Here is a 15,424-nt window from a genome sequence, read left to right as displayed (position 1 = left end):
GGATATAGTCTCTGCCCTGTGGGGAAGGCTAGGCCAGCTCCTGAAATGAGGTTTACTTCTGTCTTGAGTGTCCTGCCTGATCAGACCCTGACCTCTCAGACTCGTCTTGAATCAATTTCCCTGCATTCCCTGTATGCTAGCCAAGATTGCACACACTATTCCATCTAGCCTGGGTCTTTCCTATTCTCCATTCTGAGTGGCTGGCTCCTTCTTATCTTTGAGGCTTCAGCTTCAATGTCACCTCCTCTAGAAAGACCTTTGCAGAACATTCCATCTAGAGTAGCTTTCCTATTACTGTCTGTGCTAGAGTTCATTACTGAACCCAGTTCTTTACCCTTCTCTGTATCCATGCTCTCTGCCAAATGACTTTGCAGTTTCTCTCACAAAAGAGGAGGTTATTTCCCCACCTGTTGAAAATGGACTTGGCCCCGGGACTTTGTCTGGACAACAGAATGAGTTGTAAGTGATAGTGTGATAGCTGGGAGCCTAGGTCTCAGAGGTCGGCGTGTTTAAGTTAACTTTCTTGTGCTTCTGCCTTTGTCTTGAAAAGGGTAAGCCTCGTCAGAGCTTCCTCAGTGAAGGTACCCCAGCAAAGCCCTAGCCGACCCCCAGATGCATGAGAAAGCCAGCGAGATCTGCTGACTGCAAACCTTGTGACTCAGGAGCTAAAGAAATGCTTGTTCTATGTGGCTGAAGTTTTGTATGTTTTCTCACATGGCATGATTGTGGCCATAGTTACTGGGTACACTAAGTCAATCTCCTGGTCTCTTCCTATGTGCCTAGCACGTAGTGGGTACTCAATAAATATTTGATGGATGAATGAATGAACAAATGAATGCAGTGCAAAACCCCAAGCTCTGTATAATTAAAGGTCCCAGAGCCCTTCTCCTTTATAAGAGTGTGTACCTGCAATAGCCACTTGTAGCTGACGATGTGAGCAGACTCCATGGAGGTATATCCCTTTGCCATTTTGGGTTAAATTTTGGAAGACATCTGTGAAAATGCAGCAGAAAGGAACATGGTTAAATTTTTTGATGTTGGAAACATTGTGAACTAATTCTTCTGATACACCCCCTCTCTCCTTAATCACGCCCATGCTAAAACTCAAGGGGACTGAATTTAGGTATATGTGCAACCACAGGTGATTATTAACTAACTGAGTTTCCTCAAACCTCTGTCTCTGAAACAAGGGTAGCATTAGTTTGGGTGGACTCAGCCATGTCTCACAGGCACATAGCTAGTGCTCCCTGCAGTGTGCCCGTCCTCTTGTTTCCAGATGGGCAGCTGTCTCCCTCTTGTGTGAATTAGGGACAGGCAGGCAACCTACAGGGAGTACAGAGGAAGCCCTGGCCTTCCCTCTATCCCGCTGGCTAACCCTCCATGTTCTCTGCACGGAGCATCAGGTAGACAAAGTGCAAAAAGTCAGTCTGGAGACTAGGTGCCATAGCGGATAAGCATCAGCTTGCAGACATCACTGGGCTGAGTATCATTCCTGCATTGAACACAGGCTCCCTCTTGGGTGCTGGTGGCCTTGCACCCAGCTTCCCTCCCATCTGAGGCTCCCTAAAGAGTACCCCCACTTCAGGATAGCATGGGGAACCTTCTTTTACAGAGTTTGTTTTTAATTGTCTAATTATTTAATCAATTTTATTTTATCTCCATTCCCTACCCTTGCCCACATTAAGCAGCCAGCATGGGAATCTTTTGACCAAGCAGGTTGCTGGCCTACTTAGGGATCAAAAGTATCTGCCTTGGAGCCTCATACTCCTGCATGCAACCCCTAGGTAAGTTACTTAACTTCCCTGAGTCTCACTTTCTTCCTCTGTAAAGATGGGATTATAATAGAGTGTTGTTGAAGATTAAGTGAGAGCCTGGATGTGCCAACCTCAATAAACTTCAGCTACGATTATAATGGAAATAACAATAAATGCTTTTGTTATTTGCGGATCCACATCTTTGAATATGCAAATACACTTGATGACATCAAATCGGCCAAGTTGAAATGTCCTGCTTCACTAAATGGTAAATGTTGTCACCACCATCATCACCACCACCATCAGTTAAAAGTTGAATGGTTGGCTATGTAGACTATGTCTAAATACCCCCTGCATCAGTTTGACTGAGTAATCCCCTCCGCTTCTTGTATGGGGAGTGTGCCCCCCTACTAGTTCTGTGTCCAGCAGTGCCAGGTCCTTCCATGCCTACCTGCCTCCTTTGTGGCAGCCCTCAGCTGGTCCCAGTTCAGGTATCCTGAGTGGTGACTGTCTTGCTTGTGGAAAATCTCCTGCAAAGAACCACAACCAAAGGCTAAGGAAGTCAAGCATTCCCAAACCCCACCAGAGAGCCCTGAAGGGCTCCAGAGTAGATGCTGCAGAGGACTGTGCGAATGGCTTATGCCAGAACGTCCTGCTGCTGGGATAAGAATGTGGCAGAGGGCCCATGCCAGGATCCTACCACTTCTCACATTGCTTTATGGAACACAGCTTCTGAGAAAGGGAACAGTGTTTTTCTCATGGGGTATAGACCTACCTGGTTAGGGAAGTGTGCTTAATTTAAGCACATGGTCCAGACATTTAGGGTGGTCCCAACTTTATGACTCAGGAGAGAAGGAGAAGACTTGTGAGTAATGACTGGAGAAGTAGGAAGGAGCCAGTTTATGAAGAACTTTGAAAGCCATGCTAAGGAGTTTGGACTTTGTCTTTAGGCAATGAAAAGTCTTAAATAACTTTTAGTAAGGAAGCAACATGATCAGATGTGTGCTTTAGAAATTCAGGAGACCTTTACAACAGGTTCTCTAAAGAAGGGAGAGAGAGAAGGAGGAGGGTCTCTTGGGAGGGAGATTAGAGAAGATTTAGTGAGTGGTACAGAATAAAGGGCTGAAGGGGAAAGACGTATTTTATATACTTTACTGCAACCTGAGAAGCCTCTATTTCTGCCCTGTCCCACAAAGAAGTGTGGTTCGGACTTGTTCTTACCTGATAGAGCATCAGCTGCATCCACAGATCCCTGAATTCCTGCATGCTCACAGAACCTGATGCATTAAGCTGATAACGGGGTCAAGTTAAAAGCTGCCAGGAGAGCATTCCAACCTCGGAACTGTGGGCAGCAGTTGGTCATTCACATAGCTATGTGCATTTGTGGATGGTCCCATTCAGTGTCTGATATCCCTGGTTAGCCTCCCCTAGTTAGCCAGTCTGGCTCTGGCTCCCTCAGCCTTGCTAGAACAGGATAGAATGAGCCATAACACAGCAGCATTGGGAGAAGTGATGGCGAGTGATTGTGGTGATGATGGCAGTGACAGCAGCTACCATTTAGTGTAGAAGAACATTTTGATATGGCCAATTTGATGTGGTTTAAATAATAAACAGTAATTCTTTTTTCATCAATGTTAAAATCAATTTATAGAAAGAGTCAGGCATAGCATGGGTAAGAATGCCTCTTCTGCACTATACTTGGTCATTTTTTTAACAATCAAAAGTTAAGTGGATGGCTATATAGACTATGACCACATCAGAATGACTGGGTCAAAATACCAACATGCACCACCTCTATTTGAACCTGAATAGTGGGTCGAGTACTCAGTTATACACTTTACCTATGTTACTTTATTTATTCTTAGTAGGTGAGGTAGATATTATCTCCCCCATGTTATAGATGTGGAAATAAGGACGCAGAGAGGTTTTATTTAAGGTCATACGGCTGGTAAATGACAAGGCTGGGATCTGCTTCAATGTGTGTACACTTCACCACACACTACACTGTCTCTGGGGGACATTGGTTATTCAGTTTGAGTCCCAGTCACTGCACTTCATGTGCAACCAACACCTGTCTGTCAGTGGAGGTTTGTGTGTTAATATGATGCTGAACAGGTTTCAACAATCTTCCAGATTAAGATGGACTAAGAAGAAAGGCCTGGCAATCTACTTTTAAATATCAGCCAATGAAAACCCTGTGGATCGCAATAGTCGAGTCTGCACCTGATCACGGAGGTGGCACAGGATCAGGCAGCATTTCATTCCGTTGTGCATGGGGTGGCCATGAGTTGGGGGCTGACTCCCCAATAGCTAACAACTACAATGTTATCTCTGAGTTTCTGCAAATATTGTTTTTTTGTTTGTTTGAAATTTTTTTTTGTATTTGCCACCCCCTCAGACTATCTATTCTATATTGCCTCTCTGTAGTATGGATAATCAAATTTTATTATATTTCCTACTTAGAAAGGCAGAGCGTTTGCTAGAAAAATTACAAAGCTGAGAACCAGGAAAGCTGGGTTGGTGGCATGCCATTTAACTACCCCAAGCTCTAGTTTCTTGAACTGTAAATGGGGAGATGCACTGCTCCTGTCACCAAGTGACAAGCTTAGGGCCCTGGGGCTTTGTAAAAGTCTCTAGTAAAGCTGGAGAATTATTAATAATCACCACCCTGCAGCTGCCTTATCCTCACTATCAGGAAATAAGGTTATTGTTATTAATAGTTAATATTAGTCACTTATATGACAGTTCTGTTCTAAGTGCTTTACAAGTGTTATCCCATTTGAATTCTCAGAGTAGGTTTTAATACTCTCTACATGCTTCAGATGAGGACCTTGAGGCACAATGAGGCTAAGTGGCTTGTCCAAGGCCACACAACCAGTGAGTGGTGGGATTGGGATTCAAACCCAGGCAATCTCGCTCAGAGCTAAGCTCTCAACCAGTAGCATGCATCCTCCCACAAAGCTAAAAAGATACACCCAGTAGGCAGGCGTCAAGGCTGAAGAGGGGCTGTGTACTCCTCAGACCTGCAAAGGAACAGAAAGTATCTGCGTAGGGGCTAGCCCAGCACAGCATGCCCCTTTTCTAAAGAGGAGGGCAGTGCTATCCAGACCAGACATAGGTTCCAATGACTACCATTTATGCAGGTTGGGAAGAGTGAGAATGAGAGAGCAATAGAGAGAGAGAGAGAAAGCTTGGTAGTGATTCCTATACCCACGGGACACAGGAAAAGCCTGTAGAGAACACTCTATGATTGCATGGCTTTGCCTTCATAGTAGGTCAAATGAACATAGCCCTCTGTGCCCAGGGAGGCTAGGGTCATAGAACTAGAGGCTCCCAAGTGTGAAGGAAATCTGGAAGGTGAACCTGATCAAAGTTTCACCCAAATTGGGGAGTTTGTTCCTCAGATTTCTTGACAGACGATCTGTCAGTAATGGATGCTCACTTTTTCACCTAGCGGCTCCCTCTGCTGCAGGATACTCTAGTCATGAGGACATTCTTATGTTAAGTGCAAAGGAACCTCTTGTAATATTCACTTGTCTATCCTATTTCTGCCTCCAGAAAAGCATAAGACAGGTATTTGTCTTCTCTTCATCTTCTGTCCTCCATTCTAAACATCTAAAGATTTCTCCAACTATTCCTCAGATGACATGATTTCTAAACTCTCATCATCCTCTTCTACCTGGAAAAAAGACCAAACCTGTTGCCATCAAGTCAATTCTGACTCGTAACAACCCTATAGGACAGGGTAGAACTGTCCCACAGAGTTTTGAAGGAACTGCAGGTGGATTCAAACTGCTGACCTTTTGGTTAGCAGCCATAACACTTAACCACTACGCTACCAGAGTTTCCCATCCTATTCAAGACACTATCATTTTGCCAGGATCTCCCTAAAATATGACACCTAGACTTGAGCATAATCGTTCAGTGAAGTTTGATTAAACAGAGTAGAGTAGCTCTATCACTTCCAAGTTTTAAGTCAGCATTTTCCAAATTATCTTCAAAGGGAGATGTTTTTCAAAGAAAGCATTTATGGTCAAATAAATTTGGGACACTTTGCATCTATAGGTCCTTTTCTCCATTCACCATGCAACATTAGCATATGATAAATAGTGAAAAGCCAACAATTAAATTTTATTTAACCCTGTATTTCCCATGTGTAATTGACCACATAACCTAACCCTTTTTATTTCATGGAACACTTATTAAAACCTCTTGGTTTTCTAATGTTTCTTGGAACACAATTTCAAAAACACAAATCTGAACACTTCCATTAAATATAGCCTGAATTTGCATTAGCTTATTAAGCAGCAGCTTGAAACTATCAGCTCATGTTAAGCTTGAGGTCAACTAAGTTAACCAGATATCTTTTACATAAACTGCCACAAAAATAAGGTCTCTTCTGTATCAAACTTGTGCAATCATTTTTTTTTTTTTAAATAACAAAATGTCAGTGCTTTATTTTCATCCTGACTACATTTCACCTTTTTGGTTTGGGCACAGCTTGTTGACAACATGTTGAATTTCAATTGTACCATCTCTTATATTAATGAATTCTCCCAGCATTGTGCCATCTGCATATCTGATAAGCCAGCATTCCATGTCTTCTTCCAAGTCATTGATTAAAGTTGAGGAAGTGAATAGGACCAAGGGCAGAATCTGGGGACTCTCACCTTGAATTATACCTCTAGTTTTATATTTATATAACTCTTTGGGAATGATGATAAGACTTGCTGTGAATACTCTAATACTACCGTTTTCTAACCTATGTTTCATCACTCATCATGGGAGACATTACCAAATATTCGGACAAAATCTACAATATTTCTCTGATCTTTCAATCCAGAGACTCTCTCAAAGGACGACATGAATGTCACTTGTCCATATGTCCTTTGAAAACTTATTTTGCATCCTTTTGATCAAGGCATTTTTTTTAAGAGAGGCATTTTTATTTTATTATTATTTATTGTACTCTAGTGGAACGTTTACAGAACAAATAGTTTCTCATTAAACAGATAGTACACATATTGTTTTACGACAATGATTAACAACCCCACAACATGTCAACACTGTCCCTTCTCAACCGTGGTTACCTATTACCAGCTTTCCTGTCCACTCCTGCCTTCTAGTCCTTGTCCCTGGACTGTTGTGCCCATTAGTCCCATTTTGTTTTATGAGGCTGTCTAATCTTTGGCTGAATGGTGAACTTCAGGAGTGACATCATCACTGAGCTAAAAGCGTGTCCTGGGGGGTATCAAAGTTTCTCTAGTCTCTCTCAGACCATTATGTCTGGTCTTCTTTTGTGAGTTAGAAATTTGTTCTACATTTTTCTACAGCTCTGTCTGGGACCCTCTGGTATGATCCCTGTCAGAGCAGTCAGTGGTGGTAGCTGGGCACCATCTAGTTGTACTGGACTCAGTCTAGTGGAGGCTGTAGTAGTTGTGCTCCATTAGTCCTTTGGACTAATTTTTCCTTTGTATCTTGTTTTCTTCATACTCCCTTATTCCCAAAGGAGTGAGACCAGTGGAGTATCTTAGATAGCTGCTCACAGGTTTTTAAGACCCCAGACGCTACTCACCAAGGTAGAATGGAGAACATTTTCTTTGTAAACTGTGTTATGCCAATTGAGCTAGATGTTCCCTGAGACCATGGTCCCCACAGCCCTCAGCCCAGCAATTCAGTCCCTCAGGGAATTTGGATGTGTCTATGAAGATTCCATGAACTTTTCTAGTACAAGTTGTGCTGGCTTCCCCAGTATTGTGTACGGTCTTACCCTTCACCAGTTACCACTTATCTATTGCCTACTTAATATTCCCCTCCCATCCCTCGTAACCAACGAATATTGTGTCTTTTTGTGTGTAAACTTTTTTCATGAGTTTTTACAGTACAGGTGTCATACAATGTTTGTCCTTTTGTGATTGACTTATTTCACTCAGCATAGTGTCCTCCAGTTTCATCCATGTTATGAGATGCTTCACAGATTCATCATTGTTCTTTATCTTTGCATAATATTCCATTGTGTGTATGTACCATAGATTGTTTATCCATTCTTCTGTTTATGGGCATCTAGGTTGTTTCCATCTTTTTGCTATTGTGAACAAAGCTGCAATGAACACAGGTGTGCATATGTCTATTCCTGCAACGGCTCTTATTTCTCTAGGATATATTCCTAGGAATGAGATTGCTGGATTGTACGGTATTTCTATTTCTAGCTTTCTAAGGAAGCATCATACCATTTTCCAGAATGGTTGTATCATTTTTCATTCTCACCAGCAGTGCATAAGATTTCTGATCTCCCCACAGCCTCTCCAACATTTATTTCCAGTTTTTTTGATTCGTGCCAGTAATGCCAGGGTGAGATGGTATCTCATTGTGGTTTTAATTTGCATTTCTCTAATGGCTAGTGAACTTGAGCATTTCCTCATGTGTCTGTTGGCAGCTTGAATGTCTCCTTTGTTGAAGTGTCTTTTATTTATGTGGTGGATTACATTGATTGATTTTCTAATGTTGAACCATCCTTCCATACCTGGAATGAATCCTACTTGGTCGTGGTGTATTATTTTTTTGATATGATGCTGAATTATATTGGCTAGAATTTTGTTGAGAATTTCTGCATCTATATTCATGAGAGATATTGGTCTGTAATTGTCTTTTTTTGTGGCATCTTTGCCTGATATTGTTATCAGGGTTATGCAGCTTCATAGAATGAATTTGGAATTATCCCTTCCTTTTCTATCTTCTGAAATAGTTTGAGTAGTACTTGTGTAAGCTCTGCTCTGAATGTTTTGTAGAATTCTCCAGTGAAGCCATCTGGGCCAGGGCTTTATTTGTCGGGATTTTTTTTTTTTTTTATTACCTTTCAAATCTCTTCTCTCCTCATGGGTCTGTTCAGATTTTTAACATCAATTTGTGTTAGTTTGGGTAGGTAGTGTGTTTCTAGAAATTTATCCATTTCCTCTAGGTTTTCAAATTTGTTGGAGGATAGTTTTTCATAATACTTTATTATGATCCTTTTTATTTTAGTTGGATCTGTTGTAATGTCCCCCATTTCATTTCTCATTTGGGTTATTTGCATCCTCTCCTGTTTTTCTTTTGTCAGTCTGGTCAGTGGTTTGTCAATTTTGTTGACTCTTTCAAAGAACCAACTTTTGGTTTTGTGATTCTTTCTATTGTTTTTCAATTCTCTATTTCATTTATTTCTGCTCTGATCTTTATTATTTCCTTTCTTCTGGTGGCTGTGGCTTCCTTTGCTGTTGTCGTTGTATTTGTTCTAGTTGAGTAGTTAATGTTTTAATTTTTTCCCCTACTTTTTTGATGTGTGCATCTATTGCTATAAATTGTCCTCTGACGACTGCCTTTGCTGTGTCCTAAAGGTTTTGGTATGATGTGTTTCCATTCTCTTTTGATTCTAGGAATTTTTTTTTATTCCATCTCTGATTTCTTCTATTACCCAGTGGTTTGTAAGCAGGGTGTTATTCAGTTTCCATTTAATTGATTTTTTTTCCCTTGCTCCTCCTCTTGTTAATTTATACCTTGATGACGTTGTGGTCAGAGGAGACACTTTGTGTTATCTCAGTGTTATGGATCTTGTTGAGGATTGTTCTGTGGCCTAAGATGTGGTCTATTCTGGAGAACTTTGGAAAAGAATGTCTACTTTGCAGCTGTTGGATGGAGTGTTCCATATATGTCTATGAGGTCAAGTTGACTGATTGTGGCCTTTAGTCTTCTGTATCCTTGTTGAATTTCTTTCTAGATGTTCTGTCCTTTACTGAGAGTGGTGTGTTGAAGTCTCCTAATATTATTGTGGAACTGTCAATTTCTCTTTTCAGTGCTGTTAGAGTTTTTTTTGTGTTTTTTAGAGCCCTGTTATTAGGTGCATAGATGTTTATTATGGTTATGTCTTCATGATGGATCATCCCCTTAATCATTATGTAGTGTCCTTTTTCATCTTTTATGGTGGATTTTGTTTTAAAGTCTATTTTCTCTGAGATTAGTATTACCACTCCTGCTCCTGGTAGCTGTTTTCCTTGTGTATTTTTTTCCTTCCTTTGATTTTTAATAAGTTTACTTCTTTGTTTTTAAGGTGCGTCTCTTGTAGACAGCATATTGATGGATCCTGTTTTTTATCCATCAGTTACTCTCCGTCTCTTTATGGGTGCATTGAGGCCATTGACATTCTGTGTAATTATTGATAGATGTGAGTGTTTTGCTGTCATTTGGTAGTGTTTTTTCTTTTGTGGTGCTGATGTTTTCTCTGTTCCTCTTACTCTCTTGTGCTGAATTTCTTTTGTTTGTGGATTTTTTAAATTTCTTTTGTTTTTGTAGGTTTTGTTTTCACTGAGACTTTATGTTTTTGTTCTTTATTTTGATGAATATGTTTGTTAACTTTCTGTGTGGTTACCTTGAAATTTACCTTTATCATCCTTGGTTTGAACCAATCTATTATTACTTGGTATTGCTTTGCCTTCCTCTCCATTAGAAGGTTCTATACCTACACCATTTATTCCCTCTTTTATTGTTCTGATGTTGTTGTCATTTACAGATTAACCTCTCTGGTTCCCTATTGTAATTCTTTTGCTTTGGATAGTCCTTGAGAGTACATTTCCTAGGTTGGTATCTGGTTGGTATGAGCCTGCATCCTAGCTTCAGCCTGTGGTCTGATGTTGTTTGTTCTCAGACTGAAGGACTCCCTTTAATGATTGAATAATTGTAGTATGTTTGGTTTGGTTTTTGTATATTCCCTTAATTTCTGTTTATCTGGAAATGAACTAATCTCACCATCAATTTCAATGAGGTTTTTTCAGGATACATTATTCTTGTTTGGCAATTTTTTTCATTCAAGGTTTTATATATGTCATCCTCTTGCCTTCTTGCCTGCATGGTGTCTGCTGAATAATCTGAGCTTAGTCTTGTTATTTCTCATCTGTATATGACTTTTTGTTTTTCTCAAGCTGCTCTCCAGATTCTTTCTTTATCTTTGATTTTAAGAAATGTGATTATGATACTCCTTGGTGATTTTCTTTTGGGGTCTATCCTATACGGTGTTCAAGTTTTCATCTTCCATGATATTGGGAAGTTTTCTGTGAGCAGATGTTTATTGATCCTGTCTGTTTTCTGTTTTCTCCCCCTGTTCTGGGACTCTGATCACTCCCAAATTTTTGCTTTTGATTGTATCCCACATAATTCTCAGGGTTTCTTCATTTTTCTTTATTCTTTTTCCGATTTTTCCTCAGAGTTGTATCCAAATGTTTGTCTTCAATTTAGCTGATCCTGTCTTCCATCGTTTCAAACCTGCTCCTCAGCCTTTCTATGACACTTTCCATTTCTTGAAATCTTGTTGTTTATCTTTTGGATTTCTAATTGTTGTTTTTGTATGATTTCTAGCTGTGAATTTATTTTAGCATTTTCTTCCTGCATTTTCCTGAATTCCTCCATTTTTGTCTGTATTTTCCATGAATATTTCTGCCTTTTCCATGAATTTGTCTATTTTTCCTCATTTTTGCTTTTTGCCTCAACTCATGGATAGCTCTGAATATTAAAGATTTGAATTCCCTATCAGGTAGTTCTAGTCGTTTCTTCTACTGGAACGTCATGTAGTGTTTTCTTTTTGGTTCCTACTGGAACCATCTTCTCTTTTTTTAAATACGTTTTGATATTGTCTGCTGTTTTCGGGACACAGAGTAGTTATTTTCCTCTTTTATTTATTGTAGATGTGTTTATTTTCGTCCTTCTTTTTTGTTTCTTTGGTTATGTCTGGGTAGGCTGTCTGTGCATTCTTTGTTGTTTGCTCATCTGTGAGCATGATACTTTTCACCTCCTCCAATTGGCAGGGTCAGTCGCTCGGGTATGATACAGCAGGGCAGGTCCAACTGAAAAGGAGTTTCCGGGCTTAATCCCTCCACTCCCATCTAATGAGATTAGCCCAGCAGCCTCTAAAGAGCCGTTGTCTGAGTCATTGCCTAGGGCATCGTCTGAAGCAGATGTTTTACAAGACAATGCTGAATGTTCTCAAAACAATTCCATACTACAGATTCTGGCTTCTAGACCTATAACTAGACTTAAGTCCTCCAAAAGGTGAAGTACAAAGTGTGACCCAGGAGGTATGCTACACTCCAAAAGAACTGCTTGACTTTTCTAATACATACAAACAGAAACCTGGGGAATATATGTGGGAATGGCTACTAAGAGTGTGGAATAATTGTGAAAGGAATATAAAATTGGATCAGTCTGAGTTTATTGATATGGGTCCACTAAGCACAGATCTTCATTCAATGTTTCAGCTCAAAAAGTTAGGAAGGAATCTAATAGTTTATTTTGTTGAGCTGCTGAAGTATAGATTATGCAGTGACCTACACTAAATCAAGTTGAAGTACCAGACCTGCCTTGGTATACTATAGAAGAAGGTATCCAAAGGCTTAGGGAAATTGGCATGCTAGAGTGGATTTATCAGGTTAGACCCACAGACTCACACATGGAGTGCCCAGAGGACACACCTTTTACCACAACTGTAAGGAAAAATTTTTTTGAAGGGAGCCCCAGCATCCTTGAAAACTGCTGTGATTGTTATTTTATGCACATCAGACTTGAGAGTGGCAACTGCCTTAACTGAATTAAGACACCATTACAATGGGGCTGATTGAACCCCGTGGTACTAGATGCCAAGTGGCAGCACTAAATCTACAAAGACAAGGTGGGCATGGTTACAGTAATAGACAGTGGAGTCAAAGCAGTAATCAGAATAGTCTGACTCCAATGGACTTATGGTGTTGCCTACTCAGTCATGGTGTCCCTAGGAGTGAAATAGATAGGAAATCTACTAAATATTCACTTGATCTGTACAAACGGATGAATTGTAGGTCAGATGAACAACAGTCTAACTCCAATCACCAGAATAGACAGTCATAGTCTCTAAATCAATTCCCAGACTTGAGTGACTTTAAAGACCCAAAACACCTTGAATGAAAGAGAAGCCAGGTCTCCTTGAGGAAGGCCCCAATACACTGCCAAAAGCTTATACTGTTAATCTTTCTACCAGACTTACCAAAAGGGATTTACAGCCTTTTATAAGAGTGACTGTTCATCGGAGAAAAGGAAATAATCAGACTTTTTGGGACTCACTGGATACTGGCTCTGAACTGACACTAATTCCAGGATAGCCAAATATCATTGTGACCCACCAGTCAGAGTGGGGGCATATAGAGGTCAGGTTATTAATGGAGTCTTTCCCCTATTCCAGAATGCATACTTGGAATACATATGCTCAACAACTGTCAGAACACCCACATTGGATCCCTGACAAATGGAGTAAGGGCATACAGCAGGAAATTCCAAGTGTAAGTCACTAGAACTTATCCTATCTAGGAAGTTAGTAAACCAAAAGCAATACAGCATTCCTTAAAGGACAGCAGAGATTACTGTCACCATCAAGGACTTGAAGGATGCAGGGGTGGTGATTCCCACCACATCCACATTCAACTTGCCTATTTGTCCTGTGCAAAAAACAGATGGATCTTGGAGAAGGACAGTAGGTTCCTGAAAACTTAACCAGGTGGTGACTCCAATTGCAGCAGCTGTTCCAGATGTAGTTTCATTGCTTAAGCAAATTAATACTTTTCCTAGTACCTGGTATGCAGCTATTGATCCAGCTAATGCCTTTTTCTCTATACGTATTTTGAAGGATCATCAGAAGGAATTTGCCTTTAGCTGGCAAGGCCAGCAATACACCTTCACTTGCCTGCCTCAGGGCTATATCAATTCTCCAGCCCTCTGTCATAATTTAGTCTGCAGGGACCTTGATTGCCTTTCCTTTCCACAAGGCGTCATGCTGGTCCATTACATTGATGACATTATGCTGATTGAACCTAGTAAGGAAGAAGTGTTAAATGACTAGGGGGTGGGAAATTAATACCACAAAAATTCAGGCACCTTCCATCTCAGTGAAATTTCTAGGGGTCCAGTGGTGTGGAGCATGTTGAGATATTCCTTCTGAAGTGAAGGATAAGTTATTGCATCTGGAAGCTCAAACAACTAAAAAGGAGGCACAATGCCTACTGGGCCTCTTTGGATTTTTGAGACAACATATTTCTCTTTTGGGTGTGCTACTCCAATCTATTAAACAAGTGACTCGAAAAGCTACTAGTTTTGAGGGGGACCCAGAACAAGAGAAGGCTCTGCAACGTTCAGGCTGACATGCAGCCGGTCTGCCACTTGGGCCATATGATCTGGCTGATCCAATGGTGCTTGAAGTGTCAGTGACAGATAGAAATGTTGTTTGGAGTATTTGGCAGGCCCCTATTGGTGAATCACAATGCATTACCCTCAGGATTTTGGAGCAAAGTCATGCCATCCTCTGCAGATAACTACTCTCCTTTTGAGAAACAGCCTTTGGCTTGTTACTGGGCCTTAGTAGAGACTGAACACTTAACCATGGGACACCAAGTCACCATGGGGCCTGAGCTGACCATGATGAACTGAGTGTTGTCTCTCCCACAGAGTCATAAATCTGGACACGCACAGCACACTCCATCATTAAATGGAAGTGGTATGTAAGAGATTAGGCCTGAGCAGGACCTGAAGGCACAAGTAAGTTGCCTGAAGAAGTGGCCCAAATGCCCATGGTCCCCACTCCTGTCACATCACCTTCCATCTCCCAGTCTACACCTACGGCTTCACGGGGAGTTCCTTATGATCAGCTGACTGAAGAAGAGAAAACTCTTGCCTAGTTTGCAGATGGTTCTGCAAGATATGTAGGTACTGCTTGAAAGTGGACACTGGCAGCACTACAGCCCCTTTCTGGGACCTCCCTGAAGGACAGTGGTGAAGGGAAATCCTCTCAATGGGCAGAACTTGGAGCAGTGCACCTGGTTGTTGACTTTGCTTGGAAGGAGAAATGTCCAGATGTGCGATTGTATACTGATTCATGGACTGTGGCCAATGATTTGGCTGGATGATCAGGGATTTAGAAGAAACATGATTGGAAAATCAGAGACAAGGATATATGGGGAAGAGGTATGTGGATAGACCTCTCTGAATGGGCCAAGAAATAAAGATATTTATGTCTCATGTGAATGCTTACCGAAGGGTGACCTCAGCAGAGGAGGATTTTAATGATCAATTAGATAGGATGATGTGTTCTGTGAAAACCAGTCATCCTGTTTCCCCAGCTACTCCTATCATTGCTCAATGGACTCATGAACAAAGTGGCCAAGAAGGAAAGAATGGAGATTATGCATATGCCCAGCAACATGGACTTCCACTCACCAAGGCTGACTTGGCTACAGCCACTGCTGAGTGCCCAATCTGCCAGCAACAGAGACCAACAATGAGTCCCCGATATGGCACTATTCTTCGAGGTGATCAGCCAGCAGCCTGGTGGCAAGTTGATTACATTGGACCACTTCCATGATGCAAAGGTCAGTGTCTTTTCCTTGCTGGAATAGACACTTACTCTGGATACAGATTTACCTTCCCTGCATGCAATGCTTTTGCCCAAACTACCGTCTGTGTACTTACAGAATGCCTTATCCAGTGTCATGGTATCCCACACAACATTGCCTTGGATCAAGGGACTCACTTCACAGCAAAGGAATTGCGGCATTGGGCTCATGCTCATGGAATTCTCTGGTCTTACCATGTTCTCCATCATCCTGAAGCAGTTGGCTTGATAGAAAGAT

General features: G+C 41.1%; 1 protein-coding gene across 1 annotated transcript in view; it reads right to left on the bottom strand.

Annotated features, from left to right (window-relative positions):
- Positions 1 to 906: 906 nt before the first annotated feature.
- CAPN14 (calpain 14) overlaps positions 907 to 15,424 on the bottom strand; it is a gene marked incomplete at its 3' end in the record, with an annotated part of 51,952 nt that continues 37,434 nt past the window's right edge. The window contains 5 exon segments of the mRNA XM_004369610.1: positions 907 to 993; positions 1,376 to 1,440; positions 1,442 to 1,474; positions 2,202 to 2,284; positions 2,976 to 3,044. Coding sequence (XP_004369667.1) covers positions 907 to 993; positions 1,376 to 1,440; positions 1,442 to 1,474; positions 2,202 to 2,284; positions 2,976 to 3,044 — 337 coding nt within the window.

The sequence above is a fragment of the Trichechus manatus genome, unplaced genomic scaffold (assembly GCF_000243295.1).
Source record: "Trichechus manatus latirostris isolate Lorelei unplaced genomic scaffold, TriManLat1.0 scaffold00005, whole genome shotgun sequence".
Taxonomy (NCBI): Eukaryota; Metazoa; Chordata; class Mammalia; order Sirenia; family Trichechidae; genus Trichechus; species Trichechus manatus.
Note: the sequence above shows the minus strand (reverse complement) of the source record. Positions and strands in the feature narration are given on the sequence as shown.